The sequence below is a fragment of the Sciurus carolinensis genome, chromosome 16 (genome assembly GCF_902686445.1).
Source record: "Sciurus carolinensis chromosome 16, mSciCar1.2, whole genome shotgun sequence".
Lineage (NCBI taxonomy): Eukaryota > Metazoa > Chordata > Mammalia > Rodentia > Sciuridae > Sciurus > Sciurus carolinensis.
Window position 1 is genome coordinate 58,777,436 of NC_062228.1, and position 13,173 is coordinate 58,790,608.

General features: G+C 47.1%; 1 protein-coding gene across 1 annotated transcript; it reads right to left on the bottom strand.

Annotated features, from left to right (window-relative positions):
• Positions 1-201: 201 nt before the first annotated feature.
• On the bottom strand, positions 202-9,703 carry Izumo2 (IZUMO family member 2). Its single transcript, XM_047527117.1, has 7 exons — positions 9,472-9,703; positions 9,220-9,294; positions 5,674-5,760; positions 5,421-5,441; positions 4,487-4,567; positions 1,815-1,941; positions 202-244 (listed from the first exon to the last, which is right to left on the bottom strand). Exons 1-7 carry the CDS (start codon positions 9,701-9,703, stop codon positions 202-204), a joined length of 666 nt encoding a protein of 221 aa, XP_047383073.1.
• Positions 9,704-13,173: the final 3,470 nt, after the last annotated feature.

Genomic DNA, 13,173 nt, shown 5'->3' on the forward strand with positions numbered 1-13,173 from the left:
CACTTTGGCCTTGATAAAGGATAATTGTGTCTACCAGTGAAGAAGATTTGATCTCAACCTCGAGGAACACACAATTGTTATAAAAACAGTTGGACACCAATTAGTGGGAGGGTCTCCAGGAAACTGTCAAAGACATGAGGAATTTGTCATAGGTTTTATTAAATTTCTTTCCTTTCCCTTTACGAACCCCAAAGCATTGTCCTATCGCAAGAGAAGTTTTCGGTTTTTCCTGTACGTACAAGCCCTGGTTAAGAGAGAGAAATTCTGAAGGTTAGAAAGAAAATTTCAGGGCCCCTCCAAGGCAAATTACCTTCCCCAAGATTTCCCCCCAATCACTGGTCTGATTTGACCAAGCTAGTGACATCATGGGTTTCTGTGCAGATTTCCAGGTTTTTCAGTCAATTCATGCTGGTAGTTGAGGAAGGAGAGAAAATTTGGAACTGAAGAGTTGGAGTGATAGCAGAATGTGGGAACATAGGGGGATAGACCAAGAGAAAGACAAGACAGAAATGGAGAGACATTATGAAAGGAGAAACTCAGAATGTAATAGGTTAAACTGTGTCCTACTTCTAAAAAGAAATATCCAAGACTGAAATCCCAGTGCCTGTGAATGTGACTTTATTTGGAAATAGGATAATTAAATTGAAATGAGATCATCTTGGACTTAGGCTGGGCCCTAGATTCAGAGACTGGTGTCCTTATATGAAAGGAGAGGGACACCTGAGACACAGACACAGAGGAAAAGGCCACATGAATACAGAGAGTGGGGGGAGGCCATGGGCTAAGGAATGCCACCAGCAGCCACCAGCAGCTACAAGATAGGCATCAAATGTTCCTCCCTTGGAACCTCCAGGAGGAACAACCCCTGTCAACCCCTGGACTTCAGATTTCTGGCCTCCAGAACTCAGAGAATAAATTTCTGTTGCTTTAAGACCCTCAGGTATGGTCGCTGGTTGCAGCAGCCCTAGGAAACGAGTACATAGGGAGAAAGAGAAATGGAAGGAGAGTCAGAGATGAAGGAGAGATGGAAGATAAGACAGAGCAAGCGCATTGTAAGAGCTGAAACCCATCAGGCCAAGTGCTACTAAGAGCAGTAGCCTGAGTCATTGCTCATCCCCACCCCTGAGAAGGGCAAGGCCAATGATTCCCATTTTGAATATGGAGAAACTGATGTGTTTGGGAAGGAGGCTCATGGGGCAGTAGGAGAAGATACAGAGGGAGAGAGAGATGGACAGAAATCCAGATGGAGAGAAGAGGAGAGAGGCTGGGAAAGGGGCTGCGGGGGTACAGGCAGACAGAGGCGGAGGGAAACCCTTGCCGGGAAGAGAGGAGGAGGGAGAGGGCCTCTTCTCTCCTAGGTGCCGGTGCCTGTGGCCCATGGGAATGTTTTCATTTTCATTTCTTTGCAAGTCAGAAGGAAATAAATAAATATAACAACAGCAATGATGGTGAAGAATATATAAGAATGGAGCCAACTTGGATGATATTAGTTTTTATACCAACACTTTTACCAAATATAATTTTAAGTATTTTTTAATAGAACAAGGGGCCCACAAATGGAAAATTTCTGAGGACCCTGAGAAGTACTAATGTGACTCAGGAGTGGGGGAAAGAAGAGGTAAGAGAAAAGGAGACAGACATACAGATGCAAAAAGAAGAGAGGAGGAAAGGAGAGAAGGAAAGAAATAGCGAAGACACATAAGACAGAAAGTCATGAAGTGACCAGGGAGGAGACTCCCAAAACCCACAGCGAGGGTCTGTTGAGGGGCCCAGTGAGGCCCTCGGGGACTTAGGAGGGCACAGGGGTGACTCACGTGATCAGGATGACCAGGAAGACAAAGACAGCCAGAGCCACGGACACGATGATGCCCAGCAGAGCCTGGTGCTCCGAGTACTCCTTGTCCGTCTTGTACTGCAGGGCCATGCGGGGCTGCCCGTCGACTGGGACGGTGGCCAGACAGCCCCGAGCTCAAGTCACCACCCTCCTTGAGCCTAGCACCGGCACCCACGCGAGTTCCCTCAGCCACCTCGGAGGGCAGGGTGGAGCCTGCCTGTCCTCCCCACTTGGTCCCTGCCCTCTCCTGGGGTCTGACCCTCCACAGTCTCAGGCACCATTTGGGCACTCGGGATCCATCCTGGAACCAAGCGGGCGAGCGTCCCCACCCACCTGGAGCTGAAGGTCTACCAGCGTGACAGCTGAGAGCCCGTGCTAAACACACCTCCTTTGACGGGGTGGGTTGGAAGGCAGCAAGTAGGACTTGGGAAGTTCCATTTAAATTCAAGCGACAGAAACCCCGTGCGCATGGGAAGGGGCGCAAAGCACCCACAATCTCCCAAGGGGAGTCCGCCTGCATCTTAGCTGTGAACCCGAAGGGAGGCCCATTCTGCATCTTCCACTCTCCTTCCGCCTCAAGGCTCTTCTATTAGAAAAGGCTCTTTTCTTGGCCTCCAAAGAGTAACTAGAATCCAATAGACCTCTACAGCTACCAACCTGGTCCAGCCGGGACCGGTGCCTTTCCGCACAAGGGATACCTGTCCCTTCCCACAGTTCATCACATGGCCTCCAGAGGGCGCAGTTAACAGGCCGCCTCAGGTCCCTCCTGAGCTCAGAGCCTTGAGGGCGCCCATCAGAATAGAAGTCCAAGTTCTCCCCAAGGCCACCAGGAACTGCAGGACCTGCGCCCACCTGACTTAACCCCCATTCTGGCTGGCGCACTCCTCTCCTTAACCCTCTTCCTCTGTCTTCATGCGCTCAGCGCTGGCCACGGCGGCTCCCCTTCCTTGTTGCTTAATCATGCCGGATCTTTGCACACGTTGTTCCCTTCGTCATTCTTACTGTTCCCATCACTCAATTTTTTAGATCTCAAAGCTCAGACCTCTTCATAGAGGCCCCTGAATCTGCACTTTTAGTGACTATACTCCCTCTTCCAGACTTTTCCATCAAGTCGTTCAGTTCTGTTTTCACTAGAGAGCCTTTTGCTGTTTGCAAATTAGTTCATTTATTTGTTCATGTAATTGTCATATAACTCAGTGGTTCTCAACCAGGAACAATTTTGAAATGTTCAGAGAGATTTCTGACCATCGTGGCTGGTGTCTGGTGGACCGAGGGGAGGTACAGGAGTAAACATCCTCCGACACACAGGAAAGCCCTCATAACAAAGACTGCAGCTCCAAAGGTCAGCAGTGTGGGGGCTGAGAACGCTAGTGTCAGTCCTACCCCACTAGGACATGAGCTGTGAGGGCGGGAACTACATCTCCCATCTCCCTGATCCACACTTCAGGGCGTGATGGGGTGCTCAAAATATTTGTTGTTAAACTTCATTGAGAGAAAGTAGACACATCAGAGAATAGGACACTCATAGAATATGCCTCTTCCTTTCAACTAGCCATGTCACAGAGGAAAAAACTAAAAGGAGAAACTTCTAGATTGAAAGAAAAGTGAAACAACAATTGAATGTTAAGGGAAGTCCTTTCATTGGATCCTGATTTGAATATCAGGATTTAGAAATTATTTGCTATTGAGGGATCACTGTTAGGTTTGCTGGGTGTGGGAACAGCATTGTGATTATGTAAGGAAATGTCCTGGAGTCAAGCACAGTGGTACACTTCTGTAATCCCAGCTACTCAGGGGGCCAAGGGCAGGAGGATCACAAGTTCAAGGCCAGCCTCAGCCACTTAGTGAGGCCACCTCAAAACAAAATAAAGGACTGGGGATATAGCTCAGTTGGTAGAGTGCTTGCCTTGCAAGTAGAAGGCCTTGGGTTCAAATCACCAGTACCGCAAAAAAAAAAAAAAAAAAAAAAAAAAAAAATGAAAAGGGTTGGTGATGTAGTTCAGTGGTCGAGTGCCCCTGAGCTTATTCCCTACTACTGCAAAACAAGAAAATCCTTATCTTTTAGAGGTTGACACCATGCATGGGTGTGATTTCTTTTAAAGTACAATGGCAAAGAATAAAATAGGTGAAGCAAGTGTGGAATAATAATAATCGTGAACATAACTTCATGGAAAGTGCCACTTTAGAGAGTGTGATCAGAGAGGCTCCTAGTGAGACCTCTATGAAGTGAGGAAGGGAGGGGAGCAGTGTGACAGAGAGAAGGGCCAGCAATGGTCCAGCATGGCTCTTCAGTCTGGAAGGGGGTGTGGATTCATCATACTATTCCCTCTGCTATAAGGAGATATATATTTTTTGAATGAATGAGTGAATTTAGCACATCTTTTTGGACTTCTAGAAAATGGCAAAGGTAAGAATAGGCTATTTTTCTAGCACCTGCCACTCTGGTGTTGGGACACTGCAAAATTCCAGAGGATTGTTCACATGGAACAGAAGGGATGCAGTGAATTTCAGAATGTGGAAGCAATTCCTAGGTCACACTCTGTGCAAATGGTAAGGGAAGAACTCAAGGCTGCATGGGTGGAGTCTCAAACCCACATTCACGGTCTTAATCTCCTTCACTGTCCCATGTCTCCTGAGACCCCAGAATCTTACCAAAGCAGTACTTTTCATTGATACATTTGGGATTGATTTTCTGGCATTGTAAACAGTCCCAGACCTCTTCTTTGAGTAAGCCTAGACGAGGAGAGAGGGCGAAGTCAGATGAGGCTGTGTCCAGAGAACTGGCAAGGGGTGGGAAGGAAGAAAGGAAAAGGAAATAGAGTCTCTTGACCCTCCTGAATTTTGGAGAACCCCCAGCAAGACAGAATAAGTTGAGCAAAACGCACTGACAGTTCACATAAAAAATAACCTTTGTGTAATTACTGAAGAGTTAAATTGAGTTGCATTACCCAGTTGCTCCAACATTCCATTTGTAAAAATTCAATTAAACATTAGTTAACTGAATTTTTTTTTCTATTTTAAAGCCCCAGTGGCAGAGATGGGGTGATGAGCTCTCATCTGTCTCCTCCTCTTCCTGTGGACACAGGAAAACTACATCTCCCAAACCCCCTTGTAGCAGTGTGCCACCGTGTGACCTAATTCTGGCAATGGAAAATGAACAGAGTGCTGTGCGTCACCTCCAGTCCTGACAAGAAAACATATGATGTGATCACTATTGTCTTCCGAATCAACTTTGGAAAGTACAGTATGGGGAAGGTACATTGACTTCCCGCTTGGAAGTGCTACCTCTCAGGGGGTAGGTCAGAGAGAAACAGATCCTTATTATACAACCGCTTAGATTTGGGGGCTTATTTGTTGGTACAGTATACCCTATTCCTATCCTGACATGACTCCCAAGATGCTTTTTTGCCGGTTGCAACCACTTTACAAGTCCTCAAAAACCAAGTGTTCCTAAGTACTGTGCGTGGGGTCGGGGAATTGCCCCATGGAGTGCGTGTGGTAACAGGGTTTGATCTGTGGGGGAGAACAGTGTAAAAAGTGTGGGAGGGTAGAGAAGGGAGGAATAGACAATGACCCCAGGACTCACGGCAGGCTTTATGATCACAGGCTGCAAGAGAAAAGAACTGAAGTGAGTTAAGTTGAGACAGCAGCTTGGGGATTTAATTGGGAAGGACCGAGGAGAGGTAGGGAAAGGTGAATCTAGGGAAGGAGAGAAAAGACATTTGGGGAGAGAGGAAGGTTGAGTTGCAGGGGAGGAGAGGAAGAAATTGGAAGAAAAATAGGAGAAGGGATTCAGTGGGGAAGGGGAGGAGGGGACTTGGTGGAGAGCTATATTGCACCTTTTGATTCATAGGATTTCAAAACTTTCTTGAGTTCCTTGATCACTCTCTCCCTGAAGTCCACCAGTTCCTCCAGCAGAGGCTCATCTGAGGAGAGAGAGAGACACCCTTGTGGGGTGGAGTATCCAGCAAAACCCACTGCAGCAGCTCCCAAGAGAAGGATAAGGAAGTTCCTCTCCATTTACCAAGAGTAACCAAGACCAGCTACTACTCAGGATCTCTTGGGGAGGTACAGGTTGGGCCCCCCTAATCTGAAAATCTGAAAATCTGAAATGTCCAAAATCCAAAAATTGGGGGTGCATTCTGGATTTCAGATTTTCAGACTGGGGATGCTTAATTGGTAGTCTATGAAGATAATCCAAATCTGATAAATTCTGAAGTCTGAAATACCTCTGGTCTCTGGAAGCTTGGATAGGGCCTCAACCTGTATAAGGCCTGGCAGATACTGCATCTAGCTTCTGATCCACTGCAGGGTCCTGGACCAAAGTACTCTATCTTGGCCTCAGTTTCCACATCTTGTAAGTGGACTTGATATTCTCTACCTTAATCTTCTTTTCTGCCTCTATGCCAATTCCCTTCTGATTTCAGTCCAACCTATGGCTTTATGTATGTCTTGGACCAGGATTATCTAGTATGATAACCGCTGGCTATGCACTTGAGATGGACTCATCTGGACTGAAATGTGTTCTGGGTATAAAACTGGACTTTGAAGACACATTGATTGCAAGTTGAAATGGTAATATTTTTGATATTTGGTTAAACAATATTTTAAAATTAATTTCACCTACTTCGGTTTGCTTTTTATTAAAATGTGACAAAATTTTCAGATTATATATGTAACTCTGACTGACTCACATCCCATTTCCACTGGGCAGAGCTGTTCTGTGCACTAACAACTTCCATGTGTACACCAGCAATCTAGAACTCTCACCGAAGTCCTGATTCACATATCCAACTGTCCCCTCAAGGATATCTAAGGAATCTCAACTCCTAAGTCTAAAACTGAACCCTTGATCTTCTTGTTCAGTTCTATCCCAAGCCCTGGTCCCTTAGTAGATAGAGGCGCCAAGATTCTGGTAACATTTTGAACCTTTGTTTTTCCTTCTGAGCAGCAGTTCTCAACGGGGACTTAAGAGAGTCAATAAACCATGTGGTAATGGATGTGCTGTCATTCAGGCTTCGCCGTCCCCTCATACAGCATAGGCAGAAATTTAGCAGAATTCTTAGGGACCCAAAGATTTTTGGATATGGTAAATGAACACTGGTTCCGACTTGGATTCATCAGCAGCACTACCCCCTAAGCAGAGCTGGCCTGTCCTTTGAAGATTTGAAGGCAGGCATTGACTTCTCTCTAGCTGTGACAGTCCTAGATGCATCTGCTTCTGACATGGGGCTGTTTCGTCTGCATTAGAAATCCCCGGATGAGTGCAGCCACCCTCCTGGACCACCCTAGCTGGACCTTCAGGATGACTTGCTGCAGCTTCTCCACCAGCCCTTGCTGCTTCACCTGGCACTTTGTGGACATGGAGATGGTTGCTATCCTTGAACCTCATGAACCAGGCCTCTGATAGCCTCAGACTTTTCTTCTGCTGTGCTCTTACCACGGCGAAGCTTCACAGAAGAGAATTAGGCTTTCTCTCTGGCTTAGTCTTTGGTTTCAGGAAACGTTGTGGCTGGTTTGACCTACGATCCAGACCACCAAGACTCCCTCCATATCTGCAGTGTGGCTCTGGCGCTTTCTTATCATTCATGTGCTCACTGGATTAGCACTTTTTTGTACCAGGGATTAAACCCAGAGGCACTTAACCACTGAGGCACATCTCAAGCCCCTTTTTTATATTTTATTTTAAGACAAGTTCTCACTAAGTTGCTTAGGGCCTTGCTAAGTTGCTGAGGCTGGCTTTGAGCTCCCGGTCCTCCTGCCTCAGCCTCCTGAGCTGCAGAGCCTCCACGCCCAAATGGAGTAACATGTGTGATTTCCTTCAAGAACTTTTCCTTTGCATTTGCACCTTGGCTAAGTGGTGCAAGAGGCCTAGCTTTCAACTGCCGTGTTGGCTTTGTTTGCCTTCCTCACTAATCTTAATCATTTTTAGCTTTTGATCAATGTGAGGTCAGCTCTTCCTTTCACTTGAACACTATGAGGGCATTGTAGGGTTATTAACTGGCATAATTTTCCTGTTGTGTCACAGGGAACTGGGAGGCCTGAGGAGAGGGAGAGAGACGGGGGACAGCTGGTTGGCAGAGCAGCACTTTGCCAATTACAAGCACTATCTTTCATGGGTGCAACTCATGGTGCCTCAAATAAGTGCAATAATAACTTCAAAGATCACTGATTACAGGTCACTGTAGAAGCCAGAACGATGAGAAGCTTTGAGTCACAAGAAGAATTACCAAAATGTGACCCACAGACAGGAAGTGAACATGTGCTGTTGGGAAAATGGCTCCAACAGACTCCCTGCTTGCAGGGTCCCCACGAATCTTCAGTTTGTCAAAAACTCAGTATCTGGGAAGTGCCACAAAGTGAAGCAAAGAGACTGCGGTTTGTCTACCAACCCAGCGAAGTTCCTTCCCTAGGAGTTGCTGGGGATCCCAGGGGTGGTGGTTAGTGATAGGGGACAGACAGATGTGAGTGGTGGGAACATGAGGTTAAGGGAATAATTGTGTAAACAGGGCCCCCTTCGCTGACCCCATAGGCTTTCACTCTTTAAAAACAATTTACCCGCAACCTTGCCTGGTTTAGGTACAGGGGACATGGTACGTTCCTCAGCAAACTACCTCCTATCTGCAGGAGAAATGCAGGCCGGAAGTGCCAATAAGAAGCAGAACACAAGCTACCCTGAAGGGAGGGACTTTTGTGACTACGACACAGACCAGATCCCAGAACTCAGGGAGATAAGGATAATTCCCCCAACCATAAAACCATAAGAACAGGTTCCAGTTAGAACTGGTAAGTATGGTCCAAAGTGACTTGGAGTTGTCATGGCAGTGGGGACTTGAAAGTCTGATGTCAGCCTGCTCTCAGCCAAAAGTCAAGAGGTGGACCTGGGAGGGACTCTCTGGAAACTTCCCTGAGACTTCCGTTAAAACTGGAGACCAGGAGACGCATAGTTCTCTCTCCTTTCTGAGAGGACCCACTTTCTCCCTTGAGAGTGAACCCTTTTGGCATTTCCTGTCCCTTCTAAGAAACTCATGCCTACTACTCTGGGTGACATGTCTAAAATCTTTTTGGCTTGATGGAAAGAATGGGGATTTTAAGGGGGACCGTGGGGACTGCCCCGGCTTTGCTGCAGGCCTGGTGCCGGGTAACAGGGGCACAGTATCTGCACAGGAGGTCTCCAGCACAAACCGTAGGCGTGTTGTTTCCTAGCTGAGTGACAGCGGGCAGCCGCGGAGAGCCTCAGCTTTTCTTCCTCTGTAAAGTGCAGATCCCACCTGCAGGGACGGGTCTACGCCTGTATAAGTTAGGCACCTAAACCAGACCCCCGGTGGGGACTAGGCTCGGGTTTGCGAGGGAGGAGCTGGGGAAAGGCTTTTCCAGGCTCCTACCTGACAGAGAATTAACCTTTATGTGCTCTGTTTGGTTCTTGACAAAGGTCGCCACGCCTTCCAGTTGATTTACCTCTGGCAGGAGAGGAGAGAAAATCCAGAGGGTCCCTTACAGAGCCTAGTGACCTCCCACCCGCCCTGCTCCCAGCCGGCGTGTCCTCCGGTCCTCGCGCTTTGGGGAGCGATCGCCGGGGCTTCCATCGCCCATCCCGCCGAGGGCCGAGTGCCTTCTTCCTCGCAGCTCCCACGCACCCACTTTCCCCACAAACGCGTTCAGCGAGTAGTCCCTGAAGAAAGGCCCCTCCATGCCCAGTAGCAGGGCCTGCGCGCGCGCCTGCAGTCGCTCCTGGTGGAAGCGCCCGGGGATGAGCGCCGAGCGCAGCTGGCTCAGGGCGTCCTGCACCGCATGGTCGCACTGCAGGCAGCCCCAGCCCCTGCGGGCGCTCAGGCCGCAGAGCAGCACCAGGGCCAGAGCCAGAGGCATGGCGGGGCCTTTGTGACGTCGCAGGGAGGGGCAGGGCCGGAGAGGCCCGGGGAGGGGCGGGAACTGGCTGGGCACCTACTGTGTGCCGGGCGTGGTTCTAGGAGCCAGGGGGAGAGTCAAAACAACTGAGGGAAAGTCTCTGCTCGGCTCTCTCTCTTCCTCTGGAATGCATTCATTCCACACATATTTATTGAACACCTACTATGTGCCAGCTCCTGTTCTAGGAACCAGATGCAGAGCTGAGACAGAGTGTTTCCATACACACGGAGGTCGCAGTCACTCAGGTGTCAACAGCACACCTACTATGTGCCAGGTGCCTGAGACACACTGACCTAAGATGCGTCTTGGGGTTCAGCCTAGCAGGGGTGGGAAGGGCTGGGAGAGGAGAAGCGTGTAGCCCGGTAAACATCTAAAAATGAAAGAATGACAAACTGCACTCCAGGCTGGAAGCCGATAGCTGTGTGATGAGCTCCTGGCGCCGGGCGGGAGGAGGGGCCTAGGGGCTGCTGGCTCCAGCCGGGTGGGTGGCTCCTTCTAGATGTAAGGCCCCCTGGAGGGACGGGTGAGGGAAGGGTAGCCTGAAAATTTTATCTAAAAAATTTTCAAATCAAGAGAAAAGTTGCAAGGATGCGACAATAAACACTCCAGTATGCCTGTCAATACTCTGCATTTGCTGGTTCTCTCTCCCCCTCGGTAAGAGACTATTAATTTAATGATAGAGATCATCTTAAGACGTTAAATGTCAGTATAAACAGACTTTCTGCAAAGGCAAAATTAATCCCTATTGCTATGCTGATTAAACCTTAGTTTAATTAATAAAGATTAAATTAATAAAAATTAAATATTAGTGTATATATACGTATAAATATATATATATATAGAGAGAGAAATGGGGAGGAGAGGGAGGGAAGGAGGAGAGGGAAGGCATCCTCTTAGCTCAGGCTGCTATGACAAAGCCCCACAGACTGGGTCTCATAGAATTTATATCTCATAGTGCTGGAGGCTGGAAGTGCCCCCCTCCTCGGGTGCCCCCGTGGTAAGGCCAAGGTCCTGTTTTCATGTAATCATCACGTGGCAGAAGAACTATCTGGGTCCCTCTCATAGGGAAGGACAGCATCCTATTCACCAAGGTGCTGCCCTGGTGACCTAATCGCTTCTCAGAGTCCTGCCTCCTCAGGCCACCACAATGCCCGGTTACAATTCAACAGTCGAGTTTGTGGGGGACTTAAACACTCAGTCTACTGAAGGAGGGCAGAGGAGAGGAGCGGTGCAGAGAAGGAGAAATATAATTAAATACATGAATGCTTTATTTTCCTGTGTCATATTTTTCCGTTTTCCTTTACAGCACCATAAATGTTTTGATCTATTTGAAAATGACTGCAGACATCAGGACACATTCTTCAGCATATATCTCCTAGAGATTGAAATGAAGAGACTTTAAATATTAATGTATACGTAGACATTCAGCAAATGCAAAATGAATCTACATAACATATATTCATTAAATACCAATGTAATTACTAAAGATGAAACTAATAAAGACTAAATATATGTGTGTATACATATGTATATGTGTAAGAGAGAGAGAGAGAGAAAGGGAGGGGGAGAGAGGGAAAGGGAGGGAGAGAGGGGGAGAGGGAGGGAGGGAGGGAGGGACAGAGGGAGGGCAGGAGGAGGAGAGGGGAGGAACTTGTTTTAGTTGGACCCGCCATAACAAAGTGCCATACACTGGATCTTACAAATAGGATTTGTAAGAAGAAGGACCAAGGGCCTTCTAGAAGGATCACAGTGGTAATTACCACACCCAGGAAATGTAACACCAGCACTAACCCATCCATATTCAGACTTCCCCTGATGATTTCTAACCCTTCCTGTCAAGATCACCTCTTCCCAGAAGCCCTGGGATTACCCTCTGTGGAGCGGGTCTTTCCTCTGTGTTCTGTTAAGCGGGGGTGCAGTTTTTCTCTGAGGAGTTGGACTGTAAATATTTTCGACTGGGGTTCCTCTGCTCTCTGTCACAATTGTAGCAGGCAAGCAGCCACAGACAGTGGGCGTGGCTGGGTTTCTAGAACACTTGGTTTGTGAACGCTGAAGTTAGAATTTCATATAATCTTCACATGTCACAAAATGTTATTCTCCTTTGACTTTTTCCAACCGTTTAGGAACGTAAAAACCTTTCTGAGTTCACCAGCCCTGGCTGGCCAACTCCTGCTGTAGTGCGTCATGCCGTTGGGCTCCTTCACAGCACAGAGTAGAATCTGTAAGTCTCCACGTCCAAACTGGCTCAGCAAACCCCTTGTGGCCAGGAATTATGTCTATCTTTCTTACCAGTATGTTCCAACCCCCAGGAGGAAACCTGACCTATAGTAGGTGTTCAATAAATATTTATGGAATGAGAAAGAAGAGGAAAAGTCAATTTCCCTTTCTGAGCCTGTTTCCCCTTTGAAAAGTAGTGACCAGGACATCCCACCTCGTCCCCAGGGTGAGATGGTGTGAGCCCATGGTTGTACTGTTCAACATTGTAGCCACTAGTCACTTGGGACTGAGCACTGGGAAGGTGGGGTGACTGGCAAGCTGAACTCTTTTTAATTTTGTTTTTCAGTTGTAGATGGATACAATACCTTTATTTTATTTATTCATTTTCACATGGTGCTGAGAATGGAACCCAGTGCCTCACACATGCCAGGCAAGCACTGTAGCTCTGTAGCTGAGCCACATTCCCAAGTCTGCAAACTGAACTCTTAATTTTACATAATTTTAATTTAAACTTAAAATTGAAAAAATTACCTCCTAGTCAGTTATTGGGAAACTTTTAAAATATGATGGAACAACTTGTGTATGTGTCTCTTACTTCAACTTGCATATATTAGGAAATCTAAATATAGATGAAATATTTTCATGAAACTGTAGTGTCCAAATTGACACGTGTTGTCCTGAGAACATTTAAATTTCTCTCTTTTTTTTCATTTACATCTCTTGATGTAAGGGAAGTAAAATAGTTTTTACATCATTTTTATATTGGTTAAGAGTTAAAAAGATAATGTTTTGGATTTGCTGGTTTAAATAGAATACTTTCTCACAATGTCACGTCTTTCATTTCATTTTCTAAATGTGGCTAATGGATTAAATTAAAATAAATAGAATAAATTATATATGGAGCTCCCATTGCATTTTGACTGGACATTCCTGGCCTGGCATGCAGAGGGTACCCAATGCTACTTGAATTAGATGTGATTAAATTAGCTGGGGGTTAATGGAGGACATCCTCAGGGTGTATTGGGGTCCTTACACCACAAGGGGGCGCTCACACCAAGTGAAATGCTCTCCTCTCCCCACTTGAGGGAGCTGACTGTGGCTTGCAGCTGGGGACACCTGCCCTTCCCAGGATTGACCAGTGACGATACCAGCTAAGTCCGTGGGGACAGTAATTTGAGGTTGACATGCATCGCCTTCCAGGCAGCGGGTCAAAG

Excerpts from the sequence above, each read along its gene's own strand:
- Izumo2 (XM_047527117.1), bottom strand. The coding sequence starts at position 9,703 with ATGCCTCTGGCTCTGGCCCTGGTGCTGCTCTGCGGCCTGAGCGCCCGC. Across the intron at positions 9,295-9,471 it reads CGCGTTTGTGGGGAAAGTGG|AGGTAAATCAACTGGAAGGC; the intron begins GTGCGTGGGAGC and ends CTCTCCTGCCAG. Across the intron at positions 245-1,814 it reads TTCCTGGTCATCCTGATCAC|GGCTTGTACGTACAGGAAAA; the intron begins GTGAGTCACCCC and ends TCTCTTAACCAG.